The following is a 23,363-nucleotide window of genomic DNA, read 5'->3' as shown; positions in this document are numbered from 1 at the left end:
CGTTACCATAGCAACCGCACCATAGCAACGGTCCCATCCCTGTCAACATCTCCTGGTTCTCAAGAGGAAGTGGGCGGAGCAATCTGCCGAAAAGGAAATTCAGCATCAACTGAGGCCAGCAATCAATTACAGAAAACTAAATAAAAACTAAATAAACAAATAAAGAAATTTGGCTCCAACAGAATGCAAAGTAAATATCTGTGGGATGATGTACAATATTAGCTTTTTACTGACACTCTGAACTTTGATTCATGTCGATATAGTTTTGTGGATGTTTAAAAAGAATACATACATTAAAAAAAAATTGAAACCCATTAATGGGAATTTTTGTTTTATCCACAAATGTCAGTTTGTAAAAAAAACAAAAACAAAATAAATCCTTCCTCAAACAATTCAGCCATTTTCTCTCACTTTTATATTGCATAAAGGTCTGGGGACATACATATAAAATAATCACAACACAATCATCTTATTACAAAAGAGAGTAATGAAGATTATTAATAACATGGATTACAGAGACCCAACAAATGATTCATAAAGTCACACATTTTAAAATTGTATAAAAGACAACTGTTCAAATGATGTATAAAGTAAATAATAATATGCTTCCTGAAGTGGTCCAGAAGATGTTTCAGATGTGAACCAGTACATATGTATATCATATAAAGGTGATAATCTATGGGGTTATCAACAATTACAAGTACAAATATGTAATACTTTTATATTTCAAACTATGTAATCTATAAATGTAAAGATCATATTAAAAAGATTGTTAGACAAACAACAATGTCACACATGTTATATGTGCTGATGTTGTTAGAAAGTCAAAATGAAAGTCTGGACAGTTTATTTCAAATCCTGCAGTTTCATTTGCTGCTGCTGTTCTCACCGGCACACTTGTGTTTCTTACACTGGTACTTAGAAGACAATCTTTCACCACACACACTGCAACTCAACACTTTCTCTCCTGGGTGTTTTCTCATGTGTCTTACAAGGGTTGATCGCTCACTAAAGCTTCTGTTGCAGATTGAACAGGAATGTGATTTTTCACCAGTGTGTGTTCTCATGTGTACTTTCAAACTCTGACTGTGTCTAAAACCTTTACCACAGGTTGAACAGGAAAAAGGTTTTTCACCAGTGTGTGTTCTCATGTGTACTTTCAAACTCTGACCTACTGTAAAACCTTTACCACAGGTTGAACAGGAAAAAGGTGTTTCACCAGTGTGTGTTCTCATGTGTACTTTCAAACTCTGACTTTCTGTAAAACCTTTACCACAGGTTGAACAGGAAAAAGGTTTTTCCTCAGTGTGTATTCTCATGTGTCTTTTCCATTTGTTAGTATGTGTAAAACCTTTACCACAGATTGAACAGGAATGTGATTTTTCACCAGTGTGTGTTCTCATGTGTACTTTCAAACTCTGACTGTGTCTAAAACCTTTACCACAGGTTGAACAGGAAAAAGGTTTTTCACCAGTGTGTGTTCTCATGTGTACTTTCAAACTCTGACCTACTGTAAAACCTTTACCACAGGTTGAACAGGAAAAAGGTGTTTCACCAGTGTGTGTTCTCATGTGTACTTTCAAACTCTGACTTTCTGTAAAACCTTTACCACAGGTTGAACAGGAAAAAGGTTTTTCACCAGTGTGTATTCTCATGTGTCTTTTCAATTTGCTACTGTGTGTAAAACCTTTACCACAGGTTGAACAGGAAAAAGGTGTTTCACCAGTGTGTGTTCTCATGTGTACTTTCAAACTCTGACTTTCTGTAAAACCTTTACCACAGGTTGAACAGGAAAAAGGTTTTTCACCAGTGTGTATTCTCATGTGTTCTTTCAAACCCTGACTTCGTGTAAAACCTTTACCACAGGTTGAACAGGAAAAAGGTTTTTCCTCAGTGTGTATTCTCATGTGTCTTTTCCATTTGTTAGTATGTGTAAAACCTTTACCACAGATTGAACAGGAAAAAGGTTTTTCACCAGTGTGTATTCTCATGTGTTCTTTCAAACTCTGACTTCGTGTAAAACCTCTACCACAGTTTGAACAGGAAAAAGGTTTTTCACCAGTGTGTGTTCTCATGTGTTCTTTCAAACTCTGACTTCGTGTAAAACCTTTACTACAGATTGAACAGGAAAAAGGTTTTTCACCAGTGTGTATTCTCATGTGTCTTTTCAATTTGCTACTGTGTGTAAAACCTTTACCACAGGTTGAACAGGAAAAAGGTTTTTCACCAGTGTGTGTTCTCATGTGTACTTTCAAACTCTGACCTACTGTAAAACCTTTACCACAGGTTGAACAGGAAAAAGGTTTTTCACCAGTGTGTATTCTCATGTGTTCTTTCAAACCCTGACTTCGTGTAAAACCTTTACCACAGGTTGAACAGGAAAAAGGTTTTTCCTCAGTGTGTATTCTCATGTGTCTTTTCCATTTGTTAGTATGTGTAAAACCTTTACCACAGATTGAACAGGAAAAAGGTTTTTCACCAGTGTGTATTCTCATGTGTTCTTTCAAACTCTGACTTCGTGTAAAACCTCTACCACAGTTTGAACAGGAAAAAGGTTTTTCACCAGTGTGTGTTCTCATGTGTTCTTTCAAACTCTGACTTCGTGTAAAACCTTTACTACAGATTGAACAGGAAAAAGGTTTTTCACCAGTGTGTATTCTCATGTGTCTTTTCAATTTGCTACTGTGTGTAAAACCTTTACCACAGGTTGAACAGGAAAAATGTTTTTCACCAGTGTGTGTTCTCATGTGTACTTTCAAATTGTGACTTTGTGTAAAACCTTTACTACAGAGTGAACAAGAAAAAGGTTTTTCTCCAGTGTGTGTTCTCATGTGTCTTTTCAGACGACAATGGTATTGAAAGGTTTTGTGACAGTGAGAAGATGTGAAGTGAGTGTTGTCAGTGTGACATGTCTTATCATCTTTAGAGTCTTCATCATCAGTGTCAGGAGAGTGTGACGTTGTGTCCTCACTATCTGATAGTGGAGCTAAGAGCTTGTCTGCTTGTGATCCTCCACAGTGGTCTCCATCAGCTTCTGTTGTCATGTGTTGTGTTGAGCTGCTGCTTGGAGGCTCCCCCCCTCCCCTCTCCTCACTTTCACCTTTCACCTCATCATCTTCACTCTTCACAGGGACACCAGTCACTGGGAACTCCTCCAACCATTTAGGCTGACTGATGCCCTCTTCCTCCTCTTCCTCTTTAATGTGCGGCGCCTCTTGGTCCTCCTCTTCCTGTTTAAAGTAGGGGGTCAGTGGGTCCTCCTCTTCCTTTTTGATGTGTAAGATCAGTGGGTCCTCCACTTGCCCTTTAATGTGAAGGGTCAGTTTAACATTATGGGTCTGTGGCGCCTCATGTTCCTCTTTAATGTGGGGGGGCTGTGGCTCCTCTCCTCCCTCTTTGATGTGTTGGGAATGTGGTACCTTTTCTTCATCGTGTATGTGGGGGGACTGTGGTTCCTCCTCCTGCTCACGAGGACGATGTGCTTCATTGAGGTCTGCGGGACAGGAGAAAACAAACATTCTTTAGAAAAGTCTAGCTTTGCTCAGTCACACGAGATATTGTCCTGCACCAACATATGATCTCACAATGTCATCAGTTTCCCCTCACAGCAGTCAGGGTACTTCCAGCTGACACATGAAGAAGACCTTCAGGGGAATGTCTTCCCAGGCCAACATCCAATCCACCTTATTCATATAAAAACAGTCTAAAAGTCATTCCTGCAATCCTTAATGGTAGATGCCATACATGAAAGTGTGCTGTTCTCCCTCTGAATAAGTCATACACACACAGGAAATAATGTACCACATGCCAGCTTCCACGCAGTAGTACTAGTGATGAGCTCCCCCTGCTGGTGAACAATAATTACTGTCAATTTCCTATTCATCTTTAGAGACATGTCTGTTATAAAAGAAGCATGAGCACAGTCAACATGTTGGCCAAGAAAGATGACATCTGTTTTGCTTTCATTTAGATAGTGTCACCACAGTTAAACTGGGAAGAAGTAATCAGATTACCGACTACACCTTCAAAAGATAACTTGTTTACCTTATTAATATTAGTAATAATGGATTAAAAATAATTTAGTGCATTTCTAGACACTCAAATTGCGTTAGAGTGAGAACTGAAAAGGCATCATTCATGCAGTCCACACATTCAATCAAAATCAGAATCAGACAGACCGTATTTCCTTGAATTGCCGCCGGGTATATAGCATGTGCCTGCCTAGAATTACTGCCGGGTCAAACTCGTTTCGCAAACTAATTAGCGCATGCTTAGCATTACCGCCGGCTCAGGATTAATGCCGGGTCAAACTCGTTTCGCCAAATAATTAGCATATAGCTACAATTCCCGCCGGGTCAAACTCGTCACGTCACGAGTGACACTTCACCTGTCATCATTTTCGAAATGGAGGAGGCTGATTTCAATAATTTGAAATCGCATAAAGGGAAGAAGATTAAGAGCTATTCAGTAGGATTTAAGGTCCAAGCTATTGAATATGCTAAAAAGAACAGTAAGCAGCTATGTTTTATTAATATACCGTAGCTGCGTGTGTCAATTATGAGTCATTAAATGACTCCCGCCTCCTGGTGGTAGAGGGCGCTAGTGATCCTTCTTGTGACTACTCGGCTGCAGAAGAAGTGACAACAAACAGCAAGAGTGAGCAGCGTGTGTTTATTTTTTCCTCTTGCTTGCACTTTTAACATGGAGGATTACATATATCTAAAAGAAAACATTTTTCTAAACTGGACTTTCAATCGAAGCAGGAGGTAATAAAGGGAGATCTCCATCGAGACAGAGAGACTTTTAAAACTGAAGAAAGATAAGGAAGACTTCTATAAACAAGTTATCGATGCTTTTGATCAGAAGGAGCTGCGCATGGACTTTATTTATAAGTAAAGGTAAGACCATAGTAAAGTTTTTTTTCTTAAATGTGCTTTTCATGATGGTATATATGGTTTAATAATAATAATAATTAATGATAATAATAGCAATAATAATAATAAGTAGATGAGGCAATTGTTCAAGGAATTGCGTGTGAATGCTCCAATGTTGGAATTGAACTGAAATGCTGACAGAATGTAGTGTGAATGTAAGAATAGTTTGAATGTTGGAATGGTTTAAATGTTGAAGAGTTTGAATTTCAAGGAAAACCGGAATTTGGTTTGGAACTTGGGAAAGTGTGAGTTTGAATGTCCAGGATGAGTGGAATGTGTTGATGTTGGAATGGTTTGAATAGGTTGAAAAATGTGGGGATGGTGCAACTTGGACACATGTCACTCCGGTGGGTGTACGCATGTGTGGAAGGTACGTATCCATCCATCCATCCATTTTCTACCGCTTATTCCCTTTCGGGGTCACGGGGGGCGCTGGCGCCTATCCCAGCTACAATCGGGCGGAAGGCAGGGTACACCCTGGACAAGTCGCCACCTCATCGCAGGGCCAACACAGATAGACAGACAACATTCACACTCACATTCACACATTAGGGCCAATTTAATGTTGCCAATCAACCTATCCCCAGAAAACTCCCCCACAAGCATGTTTGTGTGATTGACAGAAATATTTCAAGTCAATGTCCAGAGGTATTAAAACATTAGTCAATCAATCAGACAAACGGTCAATGAACTTTGCAGTCATGGATACACTGTGTGTTTATTTTCTCCGGCTGCGGCTCTCAAACTGCATACAAAAGGCCTTCTTTTGTTCGTTTGGTCCCAAAGCGTAAAAAAGCGCTGCCTCAATTCTGCAAAAATAAAGCCGGTCTGGGGGCCCAAACGTCTCCACTCCAACACGCATGAGCAGCTAACTTGGCTAACATTAGCAGGTCTGGTGATGCACCGCACGTGACCTACGGTGGCCTAGGATGGACAAACCAGCCAATTCTCACAAGACCACAACTCTTCTTCTCTCAACTTCCCAAAGTAATAATCTAGTCTAGGGGATTGAACTCACAACCTTTGTATTTAACACTTCCGGTTCCGGGTCAACGTGAATGACTGCTCGCTGACTGCCCGCTGACTGCTCTTGTTGCAAAAAAGCTAAGTATCGTTCTATCTGTGTGATTTTAACTTTTTTGCAGCTTTATTTACAACTTCACGAACATATTTAATAGTTCAATTTAACTTGCAAATCACCCGATCTCTGTCTCACCACTCCGCCCTCAGCTAGCTAGCTGCTAAGCTAACGAGGCTAGCGGAGAAAGGCAGCGCGGGTCTGAAGGAAGATTCTCCCCCGCCACCGTGACCTTCACTTCCCGAAGACAGCTGGCACTCCACTCGGCGACGGAAAGTTTCTGTGAGTATGGCTTCCTGCGCTTCGTGCACTTTACTCATGGATAGGTTGGCTTTGCTAGAGAGCCGTGTCCGCCAGTTAGAGCAGTGTAATTTCGTAACTTTAGATGTAGCGGACACATCTGCTAGCGTTAGCTGTAGCGAGCTAACTAGCCCAGCTTGTAGCAGCCCTAAGCGGCCTACAAGCTACGGTGTACCGGTTGAGACGCATAATAGATTTAGCCCTTTAGCTAGTCCTACACCCCAGTCTACCGGGCACCACACTTTAGTCATAGGGGACTCCATCACCCGAAACATAAAGCTTAGCAAACCAGCCACAATTAAGTGTATTCCCGGGGGCAGAGCACCTGACATTGAAGCTAATCTTAGGGAGCTAACTCGCAACAGGTCTAGTAAACACGTACGGCAGGCTAACCGCACCACTAGTTATGCGAACATAGATATACACGTTGGCTCCAATGACGTTAGGATGAGACAATCAGATATTACAAAGAGAAACATAGCCAGGGCTTGTAATCTCGCCAGAAAGATGTCCAGGCATCGAGTAATTGTCTCTGGCCCCCTGCCTGGGAGAGGCAATGATGAGAGATATAGCAGATTAGTCTCTCTTAACAGGTGGCTGGATAGCTTCTGCAGACAACAGGGATTTACGTTTATTGATAATTGGCCCTCTTTCTGGGGCAAACCTGGCTTGCTGAGGAGAGACGGCCTTCACCCTAACCAGGAAGGCGCTATCCTCTTGTCTCGGAACATAGACTTCGCATTGAGCCACATTTGACTAACTGCACTAGAGCAAGCCCGGTCACAGGCAATTACAGAGCCTGCTAGCCTGGGTATGGAGTCAGTTAAGTTAGAACTAGCCAGCGCCAGGCTGGATGATCCCTGTACACATAGCAATTTTCGTAGAATAACACACAACTCACAAAATGTTTTTTCTGCTGTGTCTATGACTACGTCAGAGTTAGACATGCGTTCTACTGAGGTGGCAAATTATGATGCGTTCAGTTTATCGCAGCACCAAGTAGACAATCTGAAAATTCCCGTCATATCAATTCCTAGATATGATCGTAATTATTTTAAGTACACTGCGCATAATAAACGCAACATTATTAATATTGCTACTACGGGTAATTTTATCAACAACTCCTTAAAACAGCCCACTACCTATAATATGGGCTTTCTAAACATCAGATCTTTGTCTCCCAAAACGTTATTAGTTAATGAGGTCATTAGAGACAACAACCTTAACGTCATCGGTCTTAGCGAAACCTGGCTTAAACCAGACAAATTTTTTGCGATAAATGAGGCATCCCCTCCTAACTATACGAATGCGCATATTGCCCGTCCCCTTAAAAGGGGAGGGGGGGGCGGGGGGGTCGCACTAATATACAACGAAAACTTTAACTTTAGTCCTAACTTAAATAATAAATATAAATCTTTTGAGGTGCTTTCTATGAAGTCTGCCACACCTCTGCCTCTGTGTCTGGCCGTTATCTACCGCCCCCCAGGGCCATATTCGGACTTTATTAGTGAATTCTCAGAGTTTGTTGCTGATCTAGTGACGCACGCCGATAATATAATTATAATGGGGGACTTTAATATCCATATGAATACCCCATCGGACCCACCGTGCGTGGCGCTCCAGACTATAATTGATAGCTGTGGTCTTACACAAATAATAAATGAACCGACGCATCGCAGCGGTAATACGATAGACCTAGTGCTTGTCAGAGGTATCACCGTTTCCAAAGTTATGATACTCCCGTATACTAAAGTAATGTCCGATCATTACCTTATAAAATTCGAAGTTCAGACTCATGTTCGGCAAGCTAATAATAATAAAAACTGCTATAGCAGCCGCAACATTAATGCTGCCACAATGACGACTCTTGCTGACCTACTGCCCTCGGTAATGGCACCGTTCCCAAAGTATGTGGGCTCTATTGATAACCTCACTAACAACTTTAACGACGCCCTGCGCGAAATCATTGATAGTATAGCACCGCTGAAGTTAAAAAAGGCTCCAAAAAGGCGTACGCCATGGTTTACTGAAGAAACTAGAGCTCAGAAATTATTATGTAGAAAGCTGGAACGCAAATGGCGCACGACTAAACTTGAGGTGCACCATCAAGCCTGGAGTGATAGTTTAATAACTTATAAACGCATGCTTACCTTAGCTAAAACTAATTATTACTCAAATCTCATCCGCATTAATAAAAACGATCCAAAATTTTTGTTTAGTACAGTAGCATCGCTAACCCAACAAGGGACTCCTTCCAGTAGCTCCACCCATTCGGCAGATGACTTTATGAAGTTCTTTAAAAAGAAAATTGAACTTATTAGAAAGGAGATTAAAGACAATGCGTCCCAGCTACAACTGGGTTATAGTAACACAGATACGACTGTATATACGGCGGATACAGCAAATATCCAAAATAGTTTCTCTCGTTTTGATGAAATAACATTAGAAGAATTGTTACAACGTGTAAATGGAATAAAACAAACAACATGTTTACTTGACCCACTTCCTGGGAAACTGATCAAGGAGCTCTTTGTATTATTAGGTCCATCAGTGCTAAATATTATAAACTTATCACTTTCCTCGGGCACTGTTCCCCTAGCATTCAAAAAAGCGGTTATTCATCCTCTCCTTAAAAGACCTAACCTCGATTCTGACCTCATGGTAAACTACCGACCGGTGTCTCACCTTCCCTTTATTTTGAAAATCCTCGAAAAAATTGTTGCAGAGCAGCTAAATGAACACTTAGCGTTTAACAATCTATGGGAAACCTTTCAATCCGGTTTCAGGGCAAATCACTCGACTGAGACAGCCCTCGCAAAATTGACTAATGATCTATTGCTAACGATGGACTCTGATGCGTCATCTATGTTGCTGGTCCTCGATCTTAGCGCTGCTTTCGATACCGTCGATCATAATATTTTATTAGAGCGTATCAAAACATGAATTGGTATGTCAGACTCAGCCCTGTCTTGGTTTAACTCTTATCTTACTGATAGGATGCAGTGCGTCTCCCATAACAGTGTGACCTCGGACTATGTTAAGGTAACGTGTGGAGTTCCCCAGGGTTCGGTCCTTGGCCCTGTACTCTTCAGCATCTACATGCTGCCGCTAGGTGACGTCATACGCAAATACGGTATTAGCTTCCACTGCTATGCTGATGACACCCAACTCTACATGCCCCTAAAGCTGACCAACACGCCGGACTGTAGTCAGTTGGAAGCGTGTCTTAATGAAATTAAACAATGGATGTCCGCTAACTTTTTGCAACTTAACGCCAAAAAAACGGAAATGCTGATTATCGGTCCTGCTAGACACCGACCTCCATTTAATAATACAACTTTAACATTTGACAACCAAATAATAAAACAAGGTGACTCTGTAAAAAATCTGGGTATTATTTTCGACCAAACTCTCTCCTTTGAGTCACACATTAAAAGCGTTAAGAAAACGGCCTTCTTTCATCTACGTAATATCGCTAAAATTCGCTCCATTCTGTCCACTAAAGACGCTGAGATCATTATCCATGCGTTTGTTACGTCTCGTCTCGATTACTGTAACGTATTATTTTGGGGTCTCCCCATGTCTAGCATTTAAAGATTACAGTTGGTACAAAATGCGGCTGCTAGACTTTTGACAAGAACAAGAAAGTTTGATCACATTACGCCTGTACTGTATATACCTTTATATACATATATACATACATATATACCTATACTGTATATACCTTTATATACATATATACATACTTATATATACCTATACTGGCTCACCTGCACTGGCTTCCTGTGCACTTAAGATGTGACTTTAAGGTTTTATTAATTACGTATAAAATACTACACGGTCTAGCTCCAGCCTATCTTGCCGATTGTATTGTACCATATGTCCCGGCAAGAAATCTGCGTTCAAAAGACTCCGGCTTATTAGTGATTCCTAGAGCCCAAAAAAAGTCTGCGGGCTATAGAGCGTTTTCCGTTTGGGCTCCAGTACTCTGGAATGCCCTCCCGGTAACAGTTTGGGATGCTACCTCAGTAGAAGCATTTAAGTCTCACCTTAAAACTCATCTGTATACTCTGGCCTTTAAATAGACCTCCTTTTTAGACCAGTTGATCTGCCGCTTCTTTTCTTTCTCCTATGTCCCCCCCTCCCTTGTGGAGGGGGTCCGGTCCGATGACCATGGATGAAGTACTGGCTGTCCAGAGTCGAGACCCAGGATGGACCGCTCGTCGGGACCCAGGATGGACCGCTCGCCTGTATCGATTGGGGACATCTATACGCTGCTGACCCGCCTCCGCTTGAGATGGTCTCCTGTGGACGGTACTCTCGCTGCTGTCTTGGATCCGCTTTGAACTGAACTCTCGCGGCTGTGTTGGATCCGCTTTGAACTGAACTCTCGCGGCTGTGTTGGAGCCACTATGGATTGAACTTTCACAGTATAATGTTGGACCCGCTCGACATCCATTGCTTTCGGTCCCCTAGAGGGGGGGGTAGCCCACATCTGAGGTCCTCTCCAAGGTTTCTCATAGTCAGCATTGTCACTGGCGTCCCACTGGATGTGAATTCCCCCTGCCCACTGGGTGTGAGTTTTCCTTGCCCTTTTGTGGGTTCTTCCGAGGATGTTGTAGTCGTAATGATTTGTGCAGTCCTTTGAGACATTTGTGATTTGGGGCTATATAAATAAACATTGATTGATTGATAGTCAATAATCACTGAACTCAAAAAAGATAAGGCATATTATTTTAACAATGACTTTGTTCCAAGATGGCGCCCCGCGTGGCTGACGTCTTTGCGTCGTCCTCCCGACAAAAATTACGTTTTTTTATTTAATATACAAACCCCGTTTCCATATGAGTTAGGAAATTGTGTGAGATGTAAATATAAACAGAATACATCCATCCATCCATCCATCCATCCATCCATCCATTGAATATGCTACAAAGACAAGATATTTCAATCAATCAATCAATCAATGTTTACTTATATAGACCTAAATCACTAGTGTCTCAAAGGGCTGCACAAACCACCACGACATCCTCGGTAGGCCCACATAAGGGCAAGGAAAACTCACATCCAGTGGGACATTGGTGACAATAATGACCCAGTGGGACGTCGGTGACAATAATGACTATGAGAACCTTAGAGAGGAGGAAAGCAATGGATGTCGAGCGGGTCTAACATGATACTGTGAAAGTTCAATCCACAATGGATCCAACACAGTCGCGAGAGTCCAGTCCAAAGCGGATCCAACACAGCAGCGAGAGTCCCGTTCACAGCGGAGCCAGCAGGAAACCATCCCAAACGGAGGCGGATCAGCAGCGCAGAGATGTCCCCAGCCGATACACAGGCAAGCAGTACATGGCCACCGGATCGGACCGGACCCCCTCCACAAGGGAGAGTGGGAAATAGAAGAAAAAGAAAAACGGCAGATCAACTGGTCTAAAAAGGGAGTCTATTTAAAGGCTAGAGTATACAAATGAGTTTTAAGGTGAGACTTAAATGCTTCTACTGAGGTGGTATCTCGAACTGTTAGCGGGAGGGCATTCCAGAGTACTGGAGCCCGAACGGAAAACGCTCTATAGCCCGCAGACTTTTTTGGGGCTTTGGGAATCACTAATAAGCCGGAGTCCTTTGAACGCAGATTTCTTGCCGGGACATATGGTACAATACAATCGGCAAGATAGGATGGAGCTAGACCGTGTAGTATTTTATACGTAAGTAGTAAAACCTTAAAGTCACATCTTAAGTGCACAGGAAACCAATGCAGGTGAGCCAGTACAGGTATATATATATGTATATATGTATATAAAGGTATATACAGTATAGGTATATATGTATGTATATATGTATATAAAGGTATATACAGTACAGGCGTACTGTGATCAAACTTTCTTGTTCTTGTCAAAAGTCTAGCAGCCGCATTTTGTACCAACTGTAATCTTTTAATACTAGACATGGGGAGACCCGAAAATAATACGTTACAGTAGTCGAGGCGAGACGTAACAAACGCATGGATAATGATCTCAGCATCTTTAGTGGACAGAATGGAGCGAATTTTAGCGATATTACGGAGATGAAAGAAGGCCGTTTTAGTAACGCTTTTAATGTGTGCCTCAAAGGAGAGAGTTGGGTCGAAGATAATACCCAGATTCTTTACCGTGTCGCCTTGTTTAATTGTTTGGTTGTCAAATGTTAGAGTTGTATTTTTAAATAGAGTTCGGTGTCTAGCAGGACCGATAATCAGCATTTCCGTTTTTTTGGCGTTGAGTTGCAAAAAGTTAGCGGACATCCATTGTTTAATTTCATTAAGACAAGCCTCCAGCTGACTACAATCCGGCGTGTTGGTCAGCTTTAGGGGCATGTAGAGTTGGGTGTCATCAGCATAACAGTGAAAGCTAACACCGTATTTGCGTATGATGTCACCTAGCGGCAGCATGTAGATGCTGAAGAGTGCAGGGCCAAGGACCGAACCCTGGGGAACTCCACACGTTACCTTAACGTAGTCCGAGGTCACATTGTTATGGGAGACACACTGCATCCTATCAGTAAGATAAGAGTTAAACCAAGACAGGGCTAAGTCTGACATACCAATTCGTGTTTTGATACGTTCTAATAAAATATTATGATCGACGGTATCAAAAGCAGCGCTAAGATCGGCTTTTCAACTTTGCGCCAATAACAATCCGGATGGTTATTTTCCTCTTTTTTCCGGAGGACACCACATCCACAGTTTCCAAATATAATTTGAAATGTGGACTCGTCAGACCACAGTACACTTTTCCACTTTGCATCAGTCCATCTCAAATGAGCTCGGGCCCAGCGACGCTGGCGGCATTCCTTGGTGTTGTTGATAAATGGGTTTTGCTTTGCAAAGTAGAGTCAGTGGCCTAGTGGTTAGAGTGTCCGCCCTGAGATCGTTAGGTTGTGAGTTCAAACCCCGGCCGAGTCGTACCAAAGACTATAAAAAAAATGGGACCCATTGCCTCCCTGCTTGGCGCTCAGCATCAAGGGTCGGAATTGGGGGTTAAATCAACATAAATGATTCCCGGGCGCAGCACCGCTGCTGCCCACTGATCCCATCACTTCCTAGGGGGTGATCAAGGGGGTGGGTCAAATGCAGAGGACAAATTTCACCACATTTAGTGTGTGTCTGACAATCAATGGTACTCTAACTTTTTAACTTAACTTTAACTTGCACTTACAGATGTAACAACCGACTGTAGTTACTGACAGTGGTTTTATGAAGTGTTCCTGAGCCCATGTGGCGATATCCTTTACACAGTGATGTCGGTTTTTGATGCAGTACCGCCTGAGGGATCAAAGGTCCATAATATCATCGCTTACGCGATTCTCTGAACCTTTTGATGATTTTACGGACCGTAGATGGTAAAGTCCCTAAATTTCTTGCAATAGCTCATTGAGAAATGTTGTTCTAAAACTGTTCGACAATTTGCTTACAAATTGGTGACCCTCGCCCCATCCTTGTTTGTGAATTACCTAACATTTCATGGAAGCTGCTTTTATACCAAATCATGGCACCTACCTGTTCCCAATTAGCCTGCACACCTGTGGGATGTTCCAAATAAGTTTTTGATGAGCATTCCTCCACTTAATCAGTATTTATTTCCACCTTTCCCAACTTATTTGTCACGTGTTGCTGGCATCTAATTCTAAAGTTACCAACAGTAACAATGCCTCCTAGGAAGGCACAGGTTGACGAGCTGGAAGAAATAAAACTCTCGCTTAACTTTATGTCTGAAGAGTTGTCCAGAGTGGCAAACCAACAAACTGCACTTACTCAACTAGTGGAGGAAGTTAGAGAGCTAAAAAAAATAATTGTAGAAAAAGACAAATCAATTAAAATATTGGAAAGACGTGTTGATGAACTTGAACAATACACAAGAATGGATGATGTGATTGTCAGTGGCTTGAACACCAAACACCGCTCATATGCTCGAGCAACTGCAGGTGAACAGAATGGTGGGGATGAGTCCACGACGGAGCTAGAAAACCTGGAGCAACAGGTCCTGCAGTTTTTTCAGTCTAAGAACATTGAGATAGACAGTAATGCTATCCCTGCCTGTCATACCCTCCCTCGAAGGGATAACTTGGCAAAACAAGCAATTATTATAAGGTTTACGAACAGGAAAGTAAAAACTGATCTTTTGAGACAGTCTAAAAAGTTAAGAGGTACGGCAGTGTACATTAATGAGCACTTAACAAAAAAAAAACTCGGACATAGCAAGACAGGCTAGGGCCCTAAAGAAACAAGGGAAAATTCAGTCCACGTGGACACGGAATTGCAAAGTCTGGATTAAACTACAGGGCACGCCTGAAGAAGCAAAGGTTCTAGTAATCAGAGAAATGGGGGAGCTTGAAAAGTACAAATGATGAAACCAGAAATCATGTTGCCAACTTGGTAATTGAATGTTAATATAACAGCAAATGAATGAGTGAAATATGAACTTTGCACTATGTTTGAAAACGATATAGACCCTGAAAAAACTGTCTTCAATGGCATAGCAATGAATTGCAAATATTATACAGATGAACAATATAATGACAGTATACAATTAAGTAACCAATTAACAATTATACATATTAATAGTAGAAGTCTGTCTGCAAACTTTCACCATATAAAGGAATATTTAAGTCAATTTGTAAAACCTTTTAGCATTATATAGCAATATCAGAAACTTGGATAACTCAAGAAATAAGTGTAGATTTTGGTCTGAATGGATATGAATTTGTGCATTTGGATAGAATAGATAAAAAGGGAGGAGGAGTAGCACTCTATATTGATAAAAATCTAAACTTTATTAAAGTTGAAAATATGACATCTATCATTGAACAAGTAATGGAATGTATAACGGTAGAGATTATAAGAGAAGGAAGAAAAATTATCCTAGTTAGTTTTATATATAGAACTCCGGGATCCGAAATAGAAACCTTCACCAAAGCTATGGAAGGATTATTTTATAAATTGAATAACAAAGAAATATTTATTAGTGGAGACTTTAACATTGACTTAATACATACAAGTAGCAATAGAGAAACAGCTGAATTTATAGACACAATACACAGTATGAGTTTGATATCTTTGATAAATAAAGCAACAAGAATCACATCACATAGTGCCACCCTAATTGACAATATATTTACCAATATATTGGATGACAACCTAATATGTGGAATCTTGATAAATGATATAAGTGATCATCTCCCAGTCTTTGTGGTCTACAACTGTGCCAGTAAAATTAAAATCAGGAATGAATGTGAAACTGTCTATAAAAGAATCATAACAGAGAAAACGCTCAACAAATTCAGGAATGAACTACAAAAGCAAAATTGGAATACTACTTATGATAAAAAAGAAGTTAATACAGCTTATGAAGAATTCTTAAACACATTTAAAATACTATATGATGGAAATTGTCCAGTAGTAAATTATAAAAGGAAGTCAAAGTACGGCCAGTTGAAACCGTGGATGACTACCTTAATGAAAACCTTAAATATGTGTTATTTGCGGATGACACCAATGTACTCTGTTCTGATGTGGACTTGCAGCAGCTCCTGAGGACCGTCACCATGGAGATGTGTAAACTAAAAAAAAGGTTTGATGCCAATAAATTATCATTAAACCTAAATAAAACTAACTTTATGTTATTTGGAAATAAGAGAAATGATATAGATGTAAAATTATATATAGACAATGTTAGTATAGAAAGAGTAAACAAAATCAAATTTTTGGGTGTGATCTTGGACCACAGGATCTGCTGGAAGTCACACATTACATACATCAAAGGGAAGTTGGCCAGAAGTATTGCTGTCCTGGGTAAAACAAGGCACATTCTTCATCAAAAAACATTACACACTCTTTATTGTACACTTGTTTTACCATATTTGAGTTACTGTCTAGAAGTTTGGGGAAATACATACAGGACGGACATCCAACCACTATTCATAATGCAAAAAAGGGCCATCAGACTGATACATAACACAGGACCCCGAGAACACACTAATGGATTATTTATAAAAACATTTGATTTAAAACTACCAGATCTCATCCAACTCAAGACTGCCCAAATGATTTATAAAGCAAGTAAAGATTCACTTCCAACAGGGTTACAGAGAAGATTTTTACAAAGAGAAGGGAATTATAATTTAAGAGGAGAACTACTTTTTAAGATCCAATATTGTAGAACAACGCAGAAACGAATGAGTATAACAATAGCAGGGGTTAAAATATGGAACTGTTTAAAGGATGAAATAAAACACAGCACCAACGTAAACCAGTTTAAAAAGCTTTTTAAATCATTTATCATTAGTAAATATAAGAAAGAAGAGCAAACATTGTTTTAGAAAGACAATAATATATGATATGTATATAAATACAATTTATGATTTCATAATTATACATATAGGTTATATTAAAATGTGTATATTACCACTTTACATGGAATTTAAATAGATTGTGTATATATAATATATATATATATATATATATATATATATATATATGTATATATATAAGTGTACAAATGTATATGTTTGATTTAAATGTTAAACTGTGTATATGAGACGTGTGCTACATATATGTTGCTTATATATTGTTTAAAAAAAAAAGTAATATAAGTGAAGCATGTTTTAGATTTTATATATTTTGAACCTTGTTCTTGTTGTGATGGGGTAGGTTTATATAAGCGTTGCTTCAACCTACACCCTTTCGGCTCAATCATTGCTCATATGAGTGTTTTTTTTTTTTTTTCTTTTTTTGTTGTTGTTCTTTGTTTTATGTGAAGACTGCCGAAATAAATAAATAAAAATAAAAAAAATTAAATAAAAAAAGTTAATGATTATTTGAGAAAAAAAAAATAGTCAGTTTGAACATCAAATATGTTGTCTTTTTAGCATATTCAACTGAATATGGGTTGAAAATGATTTGCAAATCATTGTATTCCGTTTATATTTACATCTAACACAATTTCCCAACTCATATGGAAACGGGGTTTGTAATTTGCATCCTAAATGTAAAGTTTTTGCATGCAACAGTGAGATATAACAGAGATGCACTTCTGGACATCGGAAAAGCTCACCACGAGCTCACTTCTAGTCTGACGGACTTCAACTTTCTGCTACGACGAGAGCCAGCTAACCACAAAACAACCACAACAAGACAGCGGGGCTACATGCTAGGCTAAATGCTAGAGCTACACAACCACCACTACCTAGCCTGCTGCTAGCTGACGTGCGCTCACTCGACAACAAGCTGGATGAGCTGAGAACCAGGACTACATCCCAAAGTGAACTGAGAGAAGGCTGTGCTCTTATTTACGCGGAAACCTGGCTTTCGGACAGCATCCCAGACTCTGCTATCCAGCTACCAACGCACTCAGTTTACCGTGGAGACCGGACAAAGGCTTCAAGAAAGGCGGAGGCGGGGTCTGTGTTTACGTGAGTAACAGCTGGTGCTCGGACGTACAGGTGGTTGAAAGACACTGCTCGGACAACATTGAGTTGTTGATGGTGAAATGCAGACCTTTTTACCTGCCAAGGGAGTTCAGTGCAGTGTTTATACTGTCTGTTTACATCCCGCCACGGGCGGACTCCACTACAGCGCTAAAGCTGCTGCATGACGTCATCAGTAAACAAGAGACCGCACACCCTGATGGTGCGTTCACGATAGCTGGGGATTTTAACAACCGCAACCTAAAGAGTGTCCTCCCTAAATACCATTAATATGAGGACTCTCATACAAGGGGAAAAAAACTCTCTGGACCAAGTATACTGCAATGGGAGTGGAGTCTACAAATGGTAAATTGGTAAATGGGTTGTACTTGTATAGCGCTTTTCTACCCCTTTTTAAGGAGCCCAAAGCGCTTTGACAGTATTTCCACATTCGCCCAATCACACACACATTCACACACTGATGGTGGGAGCTGCCATGCAAGGCGTTCACAAGGACCCATCAGGAGCAAGGACACAAAGGACGTGACTAGGATGATGGATGGCGGGGATTGAACCAGTAACCCTCAGATTACTGGCAAAGCCACTCTACCAACTTCGCCACGCCGTACCCAGACCACACTTTGGACTATCTGATCACATTTCAGCTTTTCTATGTGCAGCGTACAGACAGCGCCTCAAGCAAGCCCCCCCAGTGAAAAAAACTGTTCAAGTTTGGAATGAAGACACTGAACTAGTGCTTCAGGACTGCTTTGGGAGTACAGACTGGGACATGTTCAAAACTGCTGCTCAGAGGGAGGATGGTACTGTGGACGGAGGAATATGCTTCCAGTGTAACTGGCTACATCAGCACATGCGTGGAAAACATTGTTCCCACGAAGCAATACAAGATATACCCAAACTAAAAAACCCTGGATTAACTGTGATGTTCGGTCTAAGCTACATTACCGCTCCACTGCATTTGTCTCAGGCAACGCTGAGGACTAGAATGAGGCCAGATATGACCTGTGTAAATCCATCAGCAAAGCCAAGAGACAATACAGACTAAAGCTAGAGGGATTCTACTCCACCACAGATTCCCGGCGGATGTGGCAAGGCCTGCAACACATCACAGACTACAAGCAGGGGAGCAGGGGGGTCACAAACTGCCAACGCTCACTGCCAGATGAGCTGAATGAGTTTTACTCCCGCTTCGAGGTCCTCAACACCAACCAACAGAGAGGGGTTCTGAGCGCACGCAGTACCCACCGCTCACTGTGACAACAACAGAAGTACGTACAGTTTTGAGGAGTACAAACCCACGGAAGACAGACGGCCCAGACAATATCCCTAGCCAGGCCCTCAGAGTCTTTCCATCAGAGCTGGCTAATGTACTTGCTGACATATACAACTTGTCACTAGCACAAGCTGTTGTGCCCACCTGCTTCAAGACCACCGCCATCAGGCCCCTGTGCCAGGCTAATATTCATTGACTACAGCGCTGCTTTTAACACGGTCATCCAACAAAAACTCAGTGCTAAACTTCTCACTGTTGGTCTGACACCAGCTCTCTGTGACTGGGTCCTGACATTTCTCACAAACCGTCCCCAGTCAGTCAGAATCGGCAACCAGACATCAGACACAAAGGTTCTAAGCACAGGGACGCCCCAAAGCTGCGTGCTGAGCCCCCTAGTGTACACCCTCTTCACACACGACTGTGTGGCCTTCCAGAACAACACCACTATCATCAAGTTTGCAGATGATACTACGGTCGTCGGACTGATCACCAGGGGAGCTGAGGCAGCGTACAGGAGGGAGTTAGCGGAATTGGTGGATTGGTGTCAGGATAATAATCCCTCCTTGAACACAGACAAGACCAAGGAGATGATTACTGACCCACGGAGAAGGAGTGCACAGTACCCACCTCTGTACATAGGAGGGACAGAGTTGGAAAGGGTGAGAACCTTTAAATTCCTCGGGACTTACCTCAGCGAGGACCTCACCTGGGGACACAACACCCAACAAACATTAAAGAAAGCCCAGCAGCGACTGTACTTCCTAAGAAGGCTGAGAAAATTTGGAATGCCACCCAAAATTCTCAGCAACTTCTATAGAAGTACGTTTGAGAGTGTCCTTACCAGCTCAATCCCGGTCTGGTATGGAAACTGCACTGCTAAGGACAGGAAGGCACTCCAGCGAGTGATTAAAACTGCTCAGTACATATCAGGAGCAGCCTTCCCCTCACTACAGGACATGTAGTCTACCAGGGCCACCAGGAGAGCACACAACATCATCAAGGACAGTACACAGTCTTTTCAGCCTCCTACCATCAGGCAGACCATACAGGAGCCTGAAATCCAGGACTACCAGATTGACAAACAGTTTCTACCCACAGGCTATCAGGCTTGTGAATGCTAGCTACCCCCCCCCCCCCCCACCTCTGTTTTACTTTTATCTTTTGAACAACAGACAGTTACCATGACCACCCCCGAACTGTGAACCATCACTGTAGACACTTTTCACCTCTGTTCACTAAAGACACTTTAACTGCTGCTGTGACCCAAGGTCACCTCCATATTTATACTGTTGACTGTCAATCAGAATGTGCAATAATGTTATGTTACTTACTGTGCCTTGTATATAACATTTTTATTTTGACTTTTTTTATTTTTAGCTCAGTACCGTGTGACTTGTTGAAGAGTGGACTAGCAAAGTAAGATTTTCATTGTGCGGCAAACTGTCTGTTTAACTGTGCATAAGACAATAAAAAAATCTTGAATTTTGAATCTCTGCGCTTGCTAGGCTTGACTATCGGCTGTCCTTTTTCTTGGATGTTTCTTAAAGTGATAGTACTGCAAACACAGTCCCTTTTTTCAGAAACAGAGGGGGGAGATTGATCATGGGGGAAAAGGGAAAAGGTACTTGCTGACTTGCGTTGACAATTACAGTGGTTGGCCGGAAGAAACTCCAACCTCAAAGGAGGATGCAAAATCAGTAATTAAATAGCCTGTGAATGACCTAATACCCCGACATTGTTTCCCCAAAAAGATTAGGTCAGACAAAGGTACCCATATTAAAAATGCTCACTTAGTCTTGGTCGAAAAGGTCCTATAGAACACAGATTCAGCTCGGTTTACCATCCTCAGTCCCAAGGTAAGGTTGAGAGAATGAACCAAAGCATCAAAACAAATTGGCTAAAATCTGTGCACAGACTAAATTGAATTAGATTGACATGTTGCCATTAGCGTTAATGATCATTCGAATGTCCGTGAATAAAACTGTTTTTTTCGCCCTTTGAATTTTTCACCCTATGAACTGCATACAGATCAGCCCTTCCCAGGACCAGCAGCTCCCTTGGAAGGAGGAATCAGCGTGAGACCCATCCATCGTCTTCCGTTTATCCGAGGTCGGGTCGCGGGGGCAGCAGCCTAAGCAGGGAAGTCCAGACTTCCCTCTCCCCAGCCACTTCGTCCAACTCTTCCCGGGGGATCCCGAGGCGTTCCCAAGCTAGACGGGAGACAGTCTTCCCAACGTGTCCTGGGTCTTCCCTGTGGCCTCCTACCGGTTGGACGTGCCCTAAACACCTCCCTAGGGAGGCATTCGGGTGGCATCCTGACCAGATGCCTGAAACACCTCTCCTCTCTGAGCTGCCACCTTACCGTGGTAGAGGAGTTTAAGTGTCCCAATGATCCTTGGAGCTATATTGTCCAGGGGCTTTCATGCCGCCTGGTAAGGTTTCCCAAGACAAACAGGTCCTGGGTGAGGGATCAGACAAAGAGCAGCTTGAAGACTTCTATGGATACACAACAAAATGGACTCAGATTTCCTCCTCGCCCGGACGCAGGTCACCGGGGCCCCCCTCTAGAGCCAGGCCTGGAGTTGGGGCACAATGCCGAGCACAGCCCGAAGAGGCAACGTGGGTCATCCCTCCAATGGGCTCACCACTCATAGGAGGGGCCATAGAGGTTGGGTGCATTGTGAGCTGGGCGAAAGCCAAAGTCAGGGCACTTGGCGGTCCGATCCTCGGCTACATAAGCTAGCTCAGCGTGAGACCAAAATAGTATTTTTACAAAATGCAGAATTTGTGTGTCAGTTCTTCTGTACAGATTTGAGGATGACACACCGCCACTCCAAATTCCCTTCCGCCCGTTGAGTGGGTCAGGGTCAAGGTCATCAAGCGCAAGTGGACGGAGCTCAGGTGGACTGGTCCCTTCAAGGTCGTGGAACGGACGGCCCCACGCCCTTCGACTAGCTGGTAAAGGGGACACCTGGTACCACCTCCCCCTCTGCACTCCGGCTGAGGAACCTGCCAAAGAAGGGGCCCGGAAGACGACGCTGAGAGAGATCTCCCTCCGTTGAGCTGCCGTCTACCGTCGTGTGGATCTTCCAGACTTGCTCAACTGCTATATTGTATATCATTGCTTGAGACCAGTCCATATGCTAATTGTTTCTTATTTTCTCTTGCTTGTTCTCCGCATAGCTTTTTGCATCTTTGAAACAAGTGAAAAATTTGATGTTGATCGCCGTTTCGTTACCTAAATTACCTTGATTTGTATAGACCAAAGGCTGGATGTTAGACCCAGCAGTATTCCCTGAGGGACTGGTGTTTGGGCATGTTCTACTGTCCTTGTCCCTCCTTCTTGACGACAGTGACTGACAAATGTCTTGGAACATATGGCGGACTTGAAATAGACTGGGTTAAGGGAGACAGCAAGACTTACTTTTTTTACCTGTGCAGTGTGATTAATTGCGGGGGACGTAATAGCAATTACCGTGGTTGTGACCTCTATCTTTGTTATACTAACTACATCACCACCGAAGATCTGGTAACTTTGACCATAAGAGCGGGCGCAGGCAACCTGTGGCTCAGGTGGATGACTAGCCTGGACAAGAGCTAAGATCTAGGTGACTGTATTGCTTGTTCTGCTGGACTTCCCTTTCCCCACATTTATCCCGCCCCTTTTAAGTTGGCTGTAACAAATGGCTCAAACTGTCTTATTTCCTTGTTTTCTGAACCCACGCCGCCAGGTTGTGATTTGTTGGCTAGTGTGTACCCCTCTGTTGACAATTCCACCCGACTTCTTCCTTTTGTAGCCCAAAAGCTGAATTACACGTTTTTAATTCACAGGACCGTCTGCGTCCCCCAACAAATTGAGTGACATTGACTTTTCCTGGTGCACAAGTCTGTTAGATGGCTCAAAAACAGGGCCTTGGGCACGGGCTGACTTAATTTGGTATTGTGGGGAGCACAAATTGTGGTGTAAATCCTGTGAAGGTGCCAAGAACCTTCCTATAATTAGTGCTATTTTTCCTGTGACTGCTACTAAAAATGTAGAACTTATTAACTATGTTTTTTATAATCTGTTGAGACAGACCAACCTGACTCGGGACGCTGTTGAGGGACTTGCTGAACAACTTGCCCCGATGACTCAGTCCAGGGGGCCTTAGAAGGCCTCCGAGCCCTGTCTAAAGAACTTACTGAAGTTTCTGAACCCTTTAAAGATTGGCTCCACAACACCTTTGGCAGGTAGTCTGACCTAATTAAGTCTGCCCTGGTCTCCGTTGGAGATTTCTTGGCTGTTATAGACTCATGCGGATGCTCTATCACCCCT

At 42.2% G+C, this 23,363-nt stretch overlaps 1 protein-coding gene across 4 annotated transcripts in view; it reads right to left on the bottom strand.

Annotated features, from left to right (window-relative positions):
* Positions 1–398: 398 nt before the first annotated feature.
* The window catches only part of LOC133547472 (zinc finger protein 709-like), a 28,023-nt gene continuing 5,058 nt past the window's right edge, over positions 399–23,363 (bottom strand). For 2 of the 4 annotated variants that reach the window (XM_061893155.1, XM_061893156.1), the window contains one exon: positions 399–3,493. In XM_061893155.1, coding sequence (XP_061749139.1) covers positions 867–3,493 — 2,627 coding nt within the window. In that variant the 3' untranslated portion in view covers positions 399–866. The remainder of the gene's footprint in view (positions 3,494–23,363) is intronic. The other 2 variants (XM_061893157.1, XM_061893158.1) reach the window with 2 other exon arrangements.

Source organism: Nerophis ophidion, unplaced genomic scaffold, assembly GCF_033978795.1.
Source record: "Nerophis ophidion isolate RoL-2023_Sa unplaced genomic scaffold, RoL_Noph_v1.0 HiC_scaffold_117, whole genome shotgun sequence".
NCBI lineage: Eukaryota > Metazoa > Chordata > Actinopteri > Syngnathiformes > Syngnathidae > Nerophis > Nerophis ophidion.
Note: the sequence above shows the minus strand (reverse complement) of the source record. Positions and strands in the feature narration are given on the sequence as shown.